Source organism: Canis aureus, chromosome 18 (assembly GCF_053574225.1).
Source record: "Canis aureus isolate CA01 chromosome 18, VMU_Caureus_v.1.0, whole genome shotgun sequence".
Taxonomy (NCBI): domain Eukaryota; kingdom Metazoa; phylum Chordata; class Mammalia; order Carnivora; family Canidae; genus Canis; species Canis aureus.
In genome coordinates, this window is record NC_135628.1 from 5,190,135 (window position 1) to 5,206,643 (window position 16,509).

The 16,509-nt window shown below is 41.1% G+C and overlaps 1 protein-coding gene across 1 annotated transcript in view; it reads right to left on the reverse strand.

Annotated features, from left to right (window-relative positions):
• CAPZA2 (capping actin protein of muscle Z-line subunit alpha 2) overlaps positions 1–9,515 on the reverse strand; it is a 60,410-nt gene extending 50,895 nt beyond the window's left edge. Inside the window, exon 1 of the mRNA XM_077856027.1 lies at positions 9,354–9,515. Coding sequence (XP_077712153.1) covers positions 9,354–9,392 — 39 coding nt within the window. The 5' untranslated portion in view covers positions 9,393–9,515. The remainder of the gene's footprint in view (positions 1–9,353) is intronic.
• Positions 9,516–16,509: the final 6,994 nt, after the last annotated feature.

Below are 16,509 nucleotides of genomic sequence, written 5' to 3' on the forward strand. Positions count from 1 at the left end.
GGAAACAAAAACAAAAATAAACTTTTGGGACATCAAAATACAAAGCTTCTGCAGAGCAAAGGAAACAATCAACAAAACTAAAAGACAACCCCACGAAATGGGAGAAGATATTTGCAAATGACATATCTGATAAAGGCTAGTATCCGAAATACATAAACCTAAAAAACACCTATAAGATGAATAATCCAGTTAAAAAAATGGGCAGAAGACATGACTAGATATTTTTCCAAAGAAAACATAGATGGCCAGTAGACACATGAAAAGATGCTCAATATCACTCACCATTAGGGAAATGCAAATCAAATTTACAATGAGACACCTCACACCTGTCAGAATGGCTAAAAACAACACAAGAAACAGATGTTGGGAAGGATGTGGAGAAAGAGGAATCCTTTTGCATTGTTGGTGGGAATGCAAACTGGCATAGCCACTATGGAAAGCAATATGGAAGTTCCTCAAAAATTTAGAAATAGAACTACTACCCTATATAGGCAATTGCACTACTGGGTATTTAAACAAAGAATACAAAAACACTAATTCAAAGGGATACATGCACCCCTATGTTTATAGCAGCATTATCTATAATAGCCAAATTATGAAAACAGCCCAAGTGTTCAACAGATTGACAAATGGATAAAAAAAGACGTAGATATATAGGAATGGAGTATTACTCAGCCATAAAAAGAATGAAATCTTGGGGATCCCTGGGTGGCTCAGCGGTTTAGAGCCTGCCTTTGGCCAAGGGTGCGATCCTGGAGCCCCGGGATCGAGTCCCGCACCAGGCTCCTGGCATGGAGCCTGCTTCTCCCTCTGCCTGTGTCTCTGCCTTTCTCTCTCTCTCTCTCTCTCTCTCTCTGTCTATCATGAATAAATAAAAAATAAAAATCTTTAAAAAAAATAAAGGAATGAAATCTTGCCATTTGCAACTACATGGATGGAACTAGAAAGTATTATGCTAAGCAAAATAAATCAGAGAAAGATAAATATCATATGATTTAAGTCATATGTGGAATTTAAGAACCAAACGAGCGAAGGGAACCAAAAAGAGAGAAAGGCAAACCAAGAAACAGACTCCTTAACTACAGAGAAGGAACTGATGGGTTACCAAAAGGGAGGTGGGTGGGGAGATGGGTTAAACAGGTGATGGGGATTAGGGGTACACTTGCGATGGGCACTGGGTGTTGTAGGTCAGTATGAAATCACTATGTTGTATATCTGAAACTAATATTACACTGTATGTTAACAACTGATTTTAAATAAAAACTTAAAAAAAAAAAAAGGCCACCAGTAATCTCCAGTCCACCACTTATATGGTCAGCCTTATCTGCACTAGTTTTCCCACCCATAAAATGGGGCTAATAACAAAATTACTCTGACAATTGACTGATTAATTAATGTAGTATACATAGTGGCATACAGTAGACCAAATTTGTTTCTTATCCCTGTATCTTAAATACAAAGGCTTTCCTCAAACCTGTATTCCTTTTAATCTCTGCAATACTGGTACTGCTCCTGGAAATCCTCAGGTTCTGTGCCATGAGCACCTACCTTGCTACACATATACTTCTACTTCAAGAATCACCCACAACTTTTTGTTTCTCTCCTTTTTATTTTCTAAAGAAAAGTATATCCAAAAGCATATGCTCTCTGATCTCTTCTCTCTGCTATGTCTTTTTTTTTTTTTTTTTAATTTTTATTTATTTGTGATAGTCACAGAGAGAGAGAGAGAATGAGGCAGAGACACAGGCAGAGGGAGAAGCAGGCTCCATGCACCGGGAGCCTGACGTGGGATTCGATCCCGGGTCTCCAGGATCACGCCCTGGGCCAAAGGCAGGCGCCAAACCGCTGCGCCACCCAGGGATCCCTTCTCTCTGCTACGTCTAAGCTTGTTCTCCTAAAAGTCTTACAGGTCTTGTAGCTTTAACCCACAAAAGAGGATTCCCAAATCTAAATAAAATCTCTGGGCCTGACTGTTCTTTCCAAGCTCCATTCTACATTTCCCTATCTTCTTAGGCATGTTCAGAGATATTCTCCTAGCAATTCAGACTCAGTATAACTCAAATCAAACTCAACATTATTCTTCCCAGCTATCCATCCTCTTCCTGAATCCTATAGTTAGTGGTGGTCCCACTTCCCAGTTATTCAGATTCTTCCATTTTAAAATTCAGATTTTAAAATTCCCTGATCCTCCCATTCATTCACCAAGTTCTGTTGATTCCAACTCTGAAATCTGTTAGTGATCATTTTTTTCTTCATGTTTTGTGAAACTACTTCAAGTCAGGTCTTAACACTTAACCCAAGTTCCCATCATTCTTACTAGCTCCAATCTGTCTAGATCCATGGTTCTCAACCAGGGACAATTCTGTCCTATAGGAAAACATTCTGATTATCAAGACTGGGGGAAGGAGGTGCTACTGACACCATGTGGCCCATATAGGTGATCAAACCACCAACCTTCAGTGAGTCTAAAACCCAGTCTATGGTATCATTACTGCTATTCCCAAGTACCGCAGTTCTCTTTTCCTACCCTGAGCCCTCTGAAATTAGGTTAATAAATGTAACGTGCTTCAGCTAACTGAAACCTGTGCAGAAGTGTAGTGATCTGTTAGTGCATGTGTGATGGAGGAGGGGCAACTTAAAAAAAAACAGTGTGTTGGAGCACCAGCTGGTTAAGTACCTGATTCATGATTTAAAGTCAGGTCATGATCTCAGGGTTGTGAGATCAAGACCCACTTAAAATTCTAATAATACATACATACACACAAAATTAAAAAATAAAAACCAGCCTGCTTCCTATTCACATTTCCTTCCCACTGCTGCCAGGACTGTGGGAAAAAGCTTAAGATTTGTTGTTGCTGTTTTGGATAAATGTAACATGCTACATTTTGTAAACTTAAGGTGTAAAGCATGTTACTTTGATACATTCATATATTGTAATATGACGGCCACTGAAGCAATACATACCATTATTAACATCAATACAGTATTTATATTATGTAATATATATATTACATATATATGTATATGCACACACACACACACACAAATTTGTACCCTTAAATACCATCAATATTACCCCACAACCTGTTTTCTGGTGGCTTTGTTGCTCCTTTTCTTTTTAAAAACAAGTCTGGCTTTTTTATATTTCACATACAAGTGGTATCATACAGTACTTGTTTTTCTCTGACTGATCTCACTTAGCATGTGCTCAAGGTCTTTCCATGTTATCATGAATGGCAAGATATTATCTTTGCTCTTGGCTGAATAATATTCCATTGTTTATGCACAACACACCAAAAAGTCCAAGTTTACACTGAAATCTTCCAACACCTTAAACTCTATGTGACTTCACTGAGTGGGGTCCTTCTGGTGCTCACCCACAATACATATATTATATAGAGTACGAAGATGTCATACAAAGCTCCCTTCCCAAACCAACCCATGCTAAGATTTTAGCTTGTTAGCTGTCACATTATATCCTTGTTTACCTTGATTCACAATCAATATAAGAGGTATAATTTAATGTACCACCAAAAAAGGGAAAATGCCACTAGTATCATAAGCCATTGATTGTATAGCACAGAATCATATGTTGTTTTCACATCATACTTTTCAACTTTAAAAATTACTTTGCACTGTTTTTATACTTCATGTTTTTACACTAAAATGCAGTGTTCTATGTATCTTTTATGTAGAAATGGCTCCCAAAAGCACTGAACAAATACTACTGTTTTGCTTTAATGTGCAAAGTCTGAAAAACTCTACTAACGGTATAGCAACCATCTAGATCTAGATGTTCTGCTTGCTATAGGAATCAAGGTTCTGCTTGCTATAGGAATTTCTACATTTTATTGGTGCAATGACAGAATTCATTCATCTACAGAATGAAATTAGGAATGAGTATTTTCTACACTAATAGCTTTTGGGTTAATAAGAACACTATAAATTTTATATTAATTATGATGGCAACTTGTATTACTTTTAAATACGAACAAAATTTCTAAAACCAAATTATGATTGTGTGAGGGAGGATTATATAAACTACTTATAAAGAATATTTAGTATGTGTTAATGATTTGAATCATAGCCAATATCACCACCTGTACTTAAAGAGCACCAAAAGTTTCATTTGACTATCTAAGTCTTTAAAGTCTAAAGCATTATTTAGAAATGAAAATTTAGGTACACTAAATTTTCCCTCAAAAACTTTACCTCATGTTACTTTTTTTTTTTAAGATTTGTTTATTCATTTTACTTATTCGAGAGAGAGAGAGAGAGCGAGAGCACACAAGCAGGAGGGGGAGAAGGAGAGAGAATCGCAAGCAGACTCCCCAATGAACCAGGAGCTGATGTGGGGCTTGATCTCAAGACCACAAGATCACAACCTAAGCAGAAACCAAGTGTCAGACTCTTAACCAACTGTGCCACCCAGGCACCCCATATGCTACTTCTGCTTTTCATAAACCTGTTTTCATTTGGTGAATTCACAATTCCTTTGTTCATTCCCTCACTAAAGCCTTCTACTCACTACATGCAGTGTATTGACAGTTGCTAAAGATATTATTTCTGCACTTATGAATTCCAACAGAACAAAAGAAAAAAAAACAGGTTAACAGACAACTATTATGCAAAATTATATTTAATACTAATGATATGTTATAGCCAGACACGTGGTCTGAGATAAATCTTGAGGGATGAGTAAGATTTTCATCTTTTAAAAAAGTGGACTAGGAAGCAGTTCTAACATCAAAAAGTGGGTAAGAAGGTATCAGCAAAACAAAACAAAAAAAAAACAAACTACAATTTACTGTGTGTTTACTATATGCCACGTACCATTTATATGTATCCTCACATTTCAGAGGAAACAGGCTGAGAGGTTACATACTTTATCCAAGGTGCTAGATAGACGTGGACTAGCACATAGGTCTTCTTCAATTCACAGCATGATTAAGTATGTATTGGAGTCAGAACTATCAAAGTAAGGATGGGATACAAGGCCACTAGTATCATTTTCAAGAGTTGGGCTTCCTTGTAAAGGCAATGGAGGATCCAGCAACTAAAAGTTTGGGAGTACAAAAACAACATACTAAAACATGACTCTGACACAGGAAATTGGTGGAATTAGTCTAGAAAGTTTATAACAAAAAGCCTACTGTGGCAAATACAAAAGAAGGGAAAGGCCAACTATGAGACATTCTTCTGATCCTACTTGTCCTCCTCTGGCTTTATTTCTCCCTTAACTGTGTAGTCACAGAACAGGTATAGTCAATTTGTATTCTATTCATACCATAAAATTTTGTTACTGAACAATAGTAGTTAATAATGTAAATAATAGTTTAATAGTCTGGTCAACTGAGACGTAAAAAACTAAAATTAATATAAATGAATTACCTTTTCAAGCAAAAAGAAATTTTTTGCACAAGACACATTTTGATGATGGGAGCAACAAGATTCAGAAACAGACTCTAAGGTACAGAGCTCGAGGAGGCAAAAGTTAACATAAAGCTGAAGTTAAAAACCAGGATAACTAGAATAATGGAAATAGAGAAATAAAGAGAAAAATGAGCAGGAGATAGATTTCTGCCCCACTTGGTGTAGAAGGAAAGGGGAAGGGAGGGAGTTTATGAATTTACTCTTAGGAAGGTTCCGTCTGAACACATCTCATTAACTGTCTCCTGTGAAAAGGACGAGCCAATAAAAATGTGTGACTAGTGCTCAGAAGGGAAGTTAGGACTGAGCTATGTATTTGAGAAATGTTCATAAAAATGAAGCTATGGAAGTGGATCACTCTTATCATCAGAGAAAGGTAGGAGGGGTTATAGGGAAAAAAAACCAAAAAGATCCTTTCCAACTAATAACTGTCTTCCTTCTGGAGCTCGGGAGTGACTTTCCTCTGTTAGGAGGGGCGTGAAACGTATTAATTCTCCCGCTTTATACTGTAATTTCACATAATTTCAAATTCACAAAATTGCTTTACTCTACAATGCAACTGACCCCAGGAATGGAAAACATGAACTGTTTTTGGCCTAGAATTTCTAAACAATGTAAAAAAAAGTATCTCTGGGACGTGCTACCACAAATGAGTAACTTTAAAGAACATCACTGTGCTTCTTCAGATTATTTTATTTCCTATTAATCTAGTGGCCAAAGGTGAAAAGGTTATTAAATTTCATAGTGGTATCCTCACAAAGCAATTGTACATGATTTTAAAAAACAAAGATGTTATTCTAGATGAATCTTTATAAAATGCTTCCTACCTTAGTTTGCATATATGAAACTATACCAGTAGCATAAAATTTTAAAATGTGTAAATAATAAACTTTGTCCTAAAATAAACAAATTCAGTTTATAATGCAACACTATTAATGTTAGATATTTACAATTTTTAGTAAAAACAAAAAGAACTACTGTTTTCTCCTTTTCCAAAAGAAGTTGTCAACAAATTGAAAACAAAGATAAAGCCAGAAAAGATCCTATCATTCATTGTCAAGGGAGCGTAATTGTCACAACAGTACCAACTCTGGATTCAGACAGACAGGTATAAATATCCCCTCTGCCTGGACACCTGGGGAGCTCAGTGGCTGAGCGTCTGCCTTTGGCTCAGTACCTGATCCTGGAGTCCTGGAATCGAGTCCCACATAGGGCTCCCTGCATCGATGGAGCCTGCTTCTCTCTCTGCCTCTGTGTCTCTCATGAATAAATAAATAAAATCTTTAAAATATATGTATATATATTCCCTCTGCCACTTCTTACCTAGGCATCCTTGGGTGAATCACTTAAAAGCTACTGAAACCTTATTTTATGTACCTGTGAAATGGTATAATAAAACCTACCTCAAACTTACAACATATTAACGAATGTATGTACCGGTCTGGGCCACCCAATGTACGGGTATTATGTAAATTAACAGATTCCCTTCTTCAGATCTTCAATCAATAATGGAAATTCCAACAGCTTAATAGTATTAAAAGTTTATTTTTGAAAATTACAAATAAGGTGGCAGAAAAAGTAACACGATTTAAATATTAGTTTTAAAATACCAAAAATAAATACATAAAAATAAAATACCACCTTTTAAAATTTTATTTGATTCTATACCCAACCTACTCACAAAAGATTAAAAGAACATTTAAATAACTAAAGTGGCAAGTGTGTTAGCATTTCATTTCACCAGTTATTTGAATGTAACCCAGAAGTTTGGTCTTCTTAAATCACTAAATATAGCAATGAACTATATATGAAAATATCAACAAAATAGTCTTAGGAAACAACAAAAACACCAAATTCCTTCAAATTTTTTTTCTTTTTTTAAAATTTTATTTATTCATAAGAGACAGAGACAGAGAGGAAGAGACATAGAGGGAGAAGCAGGCTTCCTGCGGGGAGCCCGAGGTGGATGGGACTCCATCCCCGGACCCCGGGGTCATGCCCTGGGCCTAAGGCAGATGCTCAACCGCTGAGCCACCCAGGCGCCCCAAATTTGAATTTTCATTCATTTAGTCTTAAACCACCAAGTTGGGAAAGCTTGGAGAATTAAGACACCCTCCTCCCTCCTCTTTAGGGAGTTTAGTGCCCTGAGAATGCCAGATAATGAGGAACCTCGTCAATTCATTTGGAGAAAACTTTGCCATTTTTAGGCCTTTACAACACACGGCAGGACTCTATTAACTGCCGCACTGAATTCTCTCTCCTCAGCCAGATTCTAGCCACTTAAACTACTAACCACTACTTAAGGACAGCAGAATGAGACCATGACAATCCCTTTAAAGACCTTTAGCACTAACTTTAAACGTGTGTGCTCGGATCCTGAACATTTTCTGTGGCGAACTCATGGTTATTTAACCTATTATAGCACAAGTGCACACTTCAGAGCAACTTTTGCATATGCAAGGGATCTGCCTGCCAGGTCCGTGAATTAGGGAGAACCTTGCAGCTCTCCCCATCTTGTCCTTTTATGATCACTTGCACCAAAGGGCTCAGAGGGAAGAAAAGCAAAGCAAAGCAAAGCAAAGCAAAGCAAAGCAAAGGAAAGGGGAAGGGGAGGAAAGGGGAAGGGAAGAGGAAGGGGAAGGGGAAGGGAGGGGAAGGGAAGGGAAGGGTAAAGGAAAGAAGGAAAAGACAGGAAAGGAAGATTTCCAAAATCGAAGATGAGGCCCACTAATGCACATTTACATCGGGAAGGCGACAGGACATTACATTTTGGTGCTGGTTTACATCCCAGGCTATTAAAAAAACAAAACAAAACAAAACAAAAAAAACATGGAGCAGAGCTGTAACTGAAAATATCCTTAGGCTTTACATTAGGATTTCTTAAACACCCTGAAGTGTGTTTCATCCGCGGCTGTACCGCTTTGGAACTTAAAAAATAAATAAATAAATAAATAAAAATAAATAAATAAATAAAGGTGAACACTGTGAAATTAAGAGTGGACGCTTGGAAAACTGTAACTATCTCAATCCACAGATTAGGTCCCGTCAACGTTTCTGAGTTTGAGAAACGTCAAAGTTCTTCCGGGAAAATGCGGAAAATCAATACGCCCCCCCCCCCGTTTTCCCCCCTTCCCCCTCTTCCCTGGGGAATGGGCCCTCCTCACAGGGAAAGGGGGGGGGACCTCAGAGACCCAGTTTTAGGATCAGATTCCTTTTTGTTCGAAATCGCTTGAGACTCTGGGGCCGTTCGCGAGGTTTCGAAGCTGGCGCGGCCGCCACCACAGCGGCGCCGGGGCGGCCGGGCCGGGGCGGGCGGCAGACGGCGACGCGGAGCGGGGCGCGCGGGGGTCGCGGGGAGCGACTGGGCCGCCTCGCAGCCAACCGCGGAGCCGCACGGCTACGGCGACGGCCGGAAAAGAGAAACGGGAGACGGCGGGGGGGGGGGAGAAGAGAGACTTCCACTGGGAAAGGAGAAAAAAAAAAAAAAAAGCGAAAAAAAAAAAAAAAAGCGTCGAGAACCAGAAAAGGAAGCGTTTTGGCTTCTGGGAGGAGGGAGGAGGGAGGAGGCGAGGGTCGGCCTCCCAGGCGCCTGCCCCCTCAGCCCTCGGCCCTCGGCCCTCAGCCCGGCGCCAGCCGCCAGCCCAGGCCCCGCGCCCAGGCCGCGACCCGGCGCCCCCGCGCCCCCGCCGCCCCCGCCGCCGCCGCCGCCGCCGCCTGTTTCCAGAGCACACACCCTACAAGGCGCGGCGCGGCGAGGCGCGGCGAGGCAGGCCCGGCGCAGACCTGCCCCCGCGCGCGGCCTCCGTGACTGACAGCGGCAGGCGCTGAGGCGCCGCGGCGACCGGCGGGCAGGAAGGGCGGCCGAGGGCACACGCCGAGGCCCCTCCGCGGCCGCCGGCCTCCGCCGCCCGCGCGGCTCCTACCTTCTCCTCATCGGACAGCTGCTCCTCCAGATCCGCCATTTTCCTCCCGGCGACAGACCGCGGCGGCGGCGGCGGCGGCGGCCACCTGACTTCCCCCTCGCGCCGTGCGGTCCTCCGCGCCCCGCGCGCCCCCGCCGAGGGAGAGGCCCGCCGCCCAGCCCGCCGCGCACGCGCACGCGCCCCGGAAGCCCCGCCTCCTCCTCCTCCCCCCTCTCCCCGCCGGCGCGGCTGTGCGCATGCGCGGGAAGCCGGCCGGCGCCGGGGGGCGGGGCCTGCCGCCGCGGGTGAGCAGCTGGGCCCGCGTCTGCGGCGGGTACATCCTGAGCCCATCCTGAGCCCATGCTGAGCCCATCCATCCTGAGCCCTCCATCGTGTTCCCGTCAAGCCCTCGGCTCTGCCAGCCACCCGGGGAAACAGCGGACGAATAGAAGCTTTGCAAGACCATCTGTTTTCTTCAAATCACTAGAAAAATATTCCGTCTTTATTAAAATATGCACGCACAGCCCAGCCCACACTCGGGACCTTGCTCTCGGTACAGTCAGTCGTGCATTCACTTAAAGAAATGTTAACTGGTCCTTTACCGTGTGCCGGGTTGGTCCCTGCAAATACACAAGGAGGAGAGAAAACCAGAGATCTCTGCTCTCCAGAGGCTCCCTGTCTACTCTGGAAACAAGCACTGAGCAGTTGGGGAGGGCGCTGTGCTATGGTGGGGGAAGACAAAGTTGTGTTAGAAGACGTGGTTCCTACTCTTCTGAACTTCATGGCGAGGTTGAAATCAGAGAGCCCTGTAAAATTTGAATTTCAGATGAACAGTGAATATCGTTTATGCATAAGTACCTCCCATGAAGCATTTGGGATGCACTGAGACGGTGTTGGTGGTTTTCAAATTGTATGGGAATCCTTTACTTTGATTTGCAAAATCTGAGAAGCTTACTCGTGACATTTCAAGTTCAGCAAAAGAGTGAAAATGTAGTAAAAACTGTGTATGTGAATTAGCTGGGGATCTTGTTAAAATGCAGTTACTGATTCTAGGAGGTCTGCGATGGGGCTGGAGAATCTGCCTTTATAACAAGCTCTCTCACACTTTTTAGCAAGGCCTGTAGAATTCAGATAGGACTTAAGACTTTATAATCGTTATGCTGTACATCTAAAACTAAATCAATGTTGTAGGTCAACTATGTCTCAATTTTAAAAATATTTTTAAAGACTTCATTCAGTCAAGCGCATGAATTCTATAATTTCTTTTAACTGTATCAAGAAGATGGTATTGGGAGATTTCTGAAAGGATTATCAGAAATGATACATAACTGCTGGTTGTGTCACTGTGAAGAGACGCATATAAAGTATCACCAAGATTATGAAGATAGTGTGACTCAAATTATTGCAAAGCATTACCAAATTTGGGTGAGGTTTCTAGAGGAAAAGAGCAGCCTGTTAGTCAAGCAACAGCATCTACTGAGAAACCCAGTGTGTACACATTAATATTAGGTGTTGCTAAGTAAACAGAAACAAACAAAAAACAGAAGAAAGGGGGAAAAAAAACCCAGAAGTAGAGTTGATGCAGCAAGTGGTGATGACTAAAACTGATAGTAATCAGTTGGAGAGAGTAATCACCTTCATTAGGTTGTATATGGAGGAGAGTGCCTAGACTTTAGAGAGGAAGAAAGATCTCAAAGTGCAACAACTTAGGATACAGAGTTAGAAGCCTGGATTATTCTTTTTTTTTTTTTTTTTTTTTTTCAAGAGGCCTGGATTCTAATAGCAATTTAGTCGCTTGAGTGCAAACTTGAACAAATATTCAGCCTCGTTTTTTTCTCCTGGAAAATGGGTATAGTAATGCTGATAGATACCTTACTTCATGAGGTTGTAGTGAGAAATTGATGAAGCAATGAATGAATGACCTGTCAACTATAGAAAAATGAACATATTATTTATTTACATCCGATGAGGTCCCTGACCAAACCGTGTGGTTTATTCTCTATCATACCTTCTCTGCACCATTATCCTCAACAACACACCTGCTTTTTCCTTCACGTGTCAGCAAGCATCCCCTTCCTGTTCTCTCCCAGAATGGACTACGAGGTTTTCAATAGTATGGTTTCTGTTTGCTTTCCATCCACAAGAAACAATGATTTGCATACTCTGAACACTCAGTAAATTACTTAATAGCAGTGTTTTCTAGATTTATAGTGACTTGTGTGAAGGTACTTTCACATGTGTCATTTACATGCAGCAAGATTGATCTTGCTGGGCATGTTTCTAATGTCGTGTTACTGTTCAAAAGTTGTTGACAGCTACTCATTTCCTACTGAGTGAAGGGATTTATTGGTTTGTTTTTAGAAAGATTTTATGTATGTATTTGGGAGAGAAAAAATGCACAAGCAGGGGGAGCAGGAGAGGGAGAAGCAGGCTCCCCGCTCAGCAGGGAGCCAGACAGGTGTTCCCTCCCAGGACCCTGGGAACATGACCTGAGCTGAAGGCAGACCCTTAACCAACTGAGCCACCCAGGTGCCCCAAAATATACTAGTATTCTTGATAACCAGTTATTTTATCATGAAAAGAAAACAAAATATTCCTTCCCGACACAATCCTACCTACTGAGAATTTCTACCCTTTTCTCATTTAATTTCTAAACTTCTTTCTCCTACTTATTAGTGGTATGATCTTTGCCTTCCAAACTAATGGAACCAGAACCTGTTGGGTTTTTATTTTATTTTATTTTATTTATTTTATTTTGTCGTGCTTGTTGTTAACTTCCTTGTATGCTTCTTAATCTATTCTCCTGTGGATGTGCTCTCTGTCCTGAACTAATCTTAAGCTTCTCCAGGTCAGAAGTTACCTAATTTCTTAGAATCACAATCTCAGAATACATCTAGTGCAAAAGCCTCTCATTTTACAGGTAAGTTGAGCCTCAGATAATTTAAAGGACTTGAGGGACACCCAGGTGGCTCAGGGGTTGAGCGTCTGCCTTTGGCTCAGGGTGTAATCCCAGAGTCCAGGGATCGAGTCCCACATTGGGCTCCCTGCGTAGAGCCTGCTTCTCCCTCTGCCTGTGTCTCTGCCTCTCTCTGTGTCTTTTGTGAATAAATTAATAAAATCTTTTAAAAAAATTAAAGGACTTGATAAAAATTAAAATTGCACATCCAGCTCATATCGTTTTAGAACCCAAGTGTCCTGATAGCCTCATGTTCCTTTCTTAATACTATTATACATCTACATATAAATACATATACACATTATATACATATACATACTCATGTATAAGATATGTATATAACTTGGTCATGTGATGTATCATAAGATGGTAAATATTACTGACTGAGCGCTAAATGGTTGCACTGCATGTCGACGGCTATGACGCCACATGATTTAATCTCTGTATTGCAAAACTACTATCTGTAGTTTAAATGTGTGGCTTACCTCACTTCTGAGAGAACAACTACCAGTGCTAGACAACTAATATTTGGCTGTTTGTTACTGTCTCATGATCAATGAACACAACTGATCTCAAATAGTGCCCTTTGTGGCAGTAGAAAAGTGTCAAACATCATGTATAGTTTAAAATTGTCTTTCTAAATCAAGTAATTGCCTAAACTATTGATTACTTGTAGTCGAGAGTGTCCTACCTACAGTCCACTTCCTCAGCTATATTTGAAAAGGCTCAGACATGTGACACCCTTGGAGAAGCCTGATGTGGATTATCCTAGTGATATCAAGAAGTTATCAAAAAAGCTCATTTTTAAACTCTTCCTCTCTCTTGAATACACCATCCTTCATAATTTGGTTCCTCCCAACTTCAACAACCCACCTCTAACCACTGCCCCCAATGCACATGTCATTGAAACACACAAAGTTATTCACTTAGGCTTCACACTCTCTCATTCCTTTGTTAAAGCAATTTCTGGAACGTTCTTTGCTACCCATCCTTTAAACTTCAGTTTTCCCTTTCTCCCACAAAACTCACACTGAATCCTCTAGCTAAAGCTAATACTTTCTTATTCTAGATTCTCACAGAAAGTTTCCTGTGAATTTTCTCACATATTCTAGTGGTTAGATATACAGACTTTATAATCAGTAAGTCGTTGGTCCTGATCTTGATTCCAGCTTAGTTAACAGGGCAACTCACTCTGGAAGCTTTGGTTTCTCCATCTATGCATTGAAGATAATAATGGTGCCTCCCTCATAGGGCTGTTGTGAGGATTTAATGAGATACTACAGCCAAAGTGCCTAGCACCAGGCACAGGCAGTAGCAAAGTTCTCAATAAACATTAGCTGTAATCATCATATTATAATATCAATCTCTCCTTGAGGACGTAGCCTATTTCTTAATCGGCTGTCTGACAAATACGGAGTCTAGCACAGAAGTGCTTAAAAAAATCTTTGTTGGGGATCCCTGGGTGGCTCAGTGGTTTAGCACCTGCCTTGGGCCCAGGGCGTGATCCTGGAGACCCGGGATCGAGTCCCGCATCCGGCTCCCTGCAGGGAGCCTGCTTCTCCCTCTGCCTGTGTCACTGCCTTTCTCTCTGGGTCTCTCACGAATAAATAAATAAAATCTTAAAAAAAAAATCATTGTTGGAATGCATATTGATTGAATGACTCTTTCATTTCACATCCTTAAATGGGAGCTGAAAAATTCAGCTAGCCACCCTTACGGGGTTTAGAGATTCCCCTAAAATGTGGCCCTGGGACTCTAGAACAGGAGAGCAAAGGTTTTCTCCAGCAATCCTCAAACCATAAACACACTCCTATCTCTTACTGCTACATATTAAGTCACCAGTGAAACATCCAATTAATTTCCTGCTCTTTAATTTCTCAGTTACTGTAAATTCAAGGCTTCAGCATCTTCACAATGTCTGAAATGATGTACAGGGCATGCGGAGTCTCTAAGGTGATCCTTTAGGGTGAGGCAAGGAAACACTGCAACTTGTATTTATTCCATTTACTTATTTGAATTATTATTACAAAATATGTGAGATACAAAAACAACAACAGCAGCAAAAACACAGTCTACTCCTTCCAGATCCCATTCATTTTCCTTCTTCCCATGGGTAATCACTAACCTGAATCTAATGTTCATCATTCCATATATTTCATATATGTTGGTTCTTTTTCGGTAGAGGACTGTTTCTTTTTCATTTTTATACACTTTTTTAATCCACTTAATCTGATACCTAGTTCAGAAAGTATTTATGGAATGAACTAATGAGTATGGTTTCTTTGCATAGTCTTAAAAACAGTATAGATAGAGAATACTAGACAAATTAATTTGCCACTTTGGAAAATCTCCCTGTGGGGGCGCCTGGTTGCTTAGTCAAAAGAGCATGCGACTCTTGATCTTGGGGTCGTGAATTGAGCCCCATGTTGGGAGTAGGGATTACTAAAAAAATAAACTAAAATTTTAAAAAAATCTTCCTATATGGCAAACATAAATTGTGGGGCATGTGTGAAAAATTAAGTCAGACTCCACATAGAAAGGTAAAGCAACAGAATGAATAGATTTGTTGGTAGTAAAAAGATAGATCTAATATCTTTGATTTAAAAAAAAAAGACTTTATTTATTTATTTTGAGGGAGAGTACACATGTGCAGAAGCAAAGAAAGGGCAGAGGGAGAGAGAGAATCTTAAGCAAGCTCCATGCTGAGCGCAGACTCCTCCTTGGGGCTCAATCTCACAACCTTGAGATCATGCCCTGAGCCAAAATCAAGAGTTGTATTTTTAATTAATTAGGCCATCAGGTGTCTCTAATAACTTTGATTTTTTTTGCCCTTAATGTCCTCTTATTTGGACCCAATAATAGCAGCATAGCAGTATAGCAGAAAGGTAAGTCATTAGTGTTCTCTCAGGCCGTACCAACCTACAATAAAATTGTGTTTTTCTATCTCAGGTGAATTCAGAGAATTGCAGGAGTACCTGCCCAAATTACTTCCTCTTGGTTCTTTGGGACTGCCACAGTGATTCGTATACATTTAAAGGTACGTACCCTCTTCCTCTGCCTTTTGACCCTGGCCTTCATCACCTCTGCTGCTCCCTATGACATCAGCCCTCTCCCAATGTAGCTCTGATGTCTTTCCTCCCCATACGGGACTCCCCTCGTGGGCCATATGGCTTAGTGATCATGTCTCCTCATTGTCTTCTGGTGACTTTAGCTGCATCCATTGCAGGTAGGGCTGGATGATCCCCAGCCACTGTCCCAGGCTGTGTGGTGGGGACTCGCTTTTCTTCAGTTTTCTCCCATGAGCTTCTTCTGCTGGATAGAGCCATAGCAGACACTGTAAATGCTTTGGCCAGATCCCCTTGGGTCACTTTGACTATTTCTGTGCTTCAGCGCTTTTTGCCTCTGCTTCACAGAACCTGCAATTATTCCTTGGAAGACTGCTCGTGTGCTCCTGGGGCTGCCTGGCTAGCAAGCGCAGAGCTGGGAGTTTAGGTCTGGTGGAGCAGCTCTTAACCAATGACTGTCAAATGAAGAGTACAAAAGCCCAGCCTCCTAGCCTCAGAGCAGAACAACTCTGAGATATAATTTATATTCCAGATTTCCCCTGCGGGAGAAAGCCAATATCAGCTTGCCTTTTCCCCTTTCCCAGGAGTGACTGAGGTATTATGAAAAGTTATCAGATTAGAAACATGAGAACAGCAATAGAATAGAAAGTGGGTTTTGTACGTGAGAGCACTTAGGGGTTCCAGATTGCAGGTGAGAGCCAGTTATCAAATTTGGAATGCCTTATCAGAGTTAGAATAGCCTTGAGGGTGAGTCCCCAAATATTGATTTGGATGGACTTTAATCTGCTCTTGCTTCGTAGGATTAGCCCTGGGAATAGAGTAGGGCTGATTTTGTGGGTGATTTGAAATGTGGAGAGAAATAGAGCAAAGCCAGGACCTCACTGGAATTGGGTTTGACACTGTGTGAAGCAGAGAGGTTAGGTGAAGGAGAGAGAATGTTAAACCACAGGACATGATCCATGTCCTAAAGTAACCTATATTCTGGTTGTAAAAGGCTCTTTATATATATATAAAAGACAAGCCTACAAAGCAATATGTGATAAGTGCAAAATAAAAGGATAAATGAGACATGTTTTATTTATATGTATAAGATTGGATGTAAAACATATTGAAACAATGGGTGGGAGGAGGAAATATAGGCTTCTAAATTCTACTC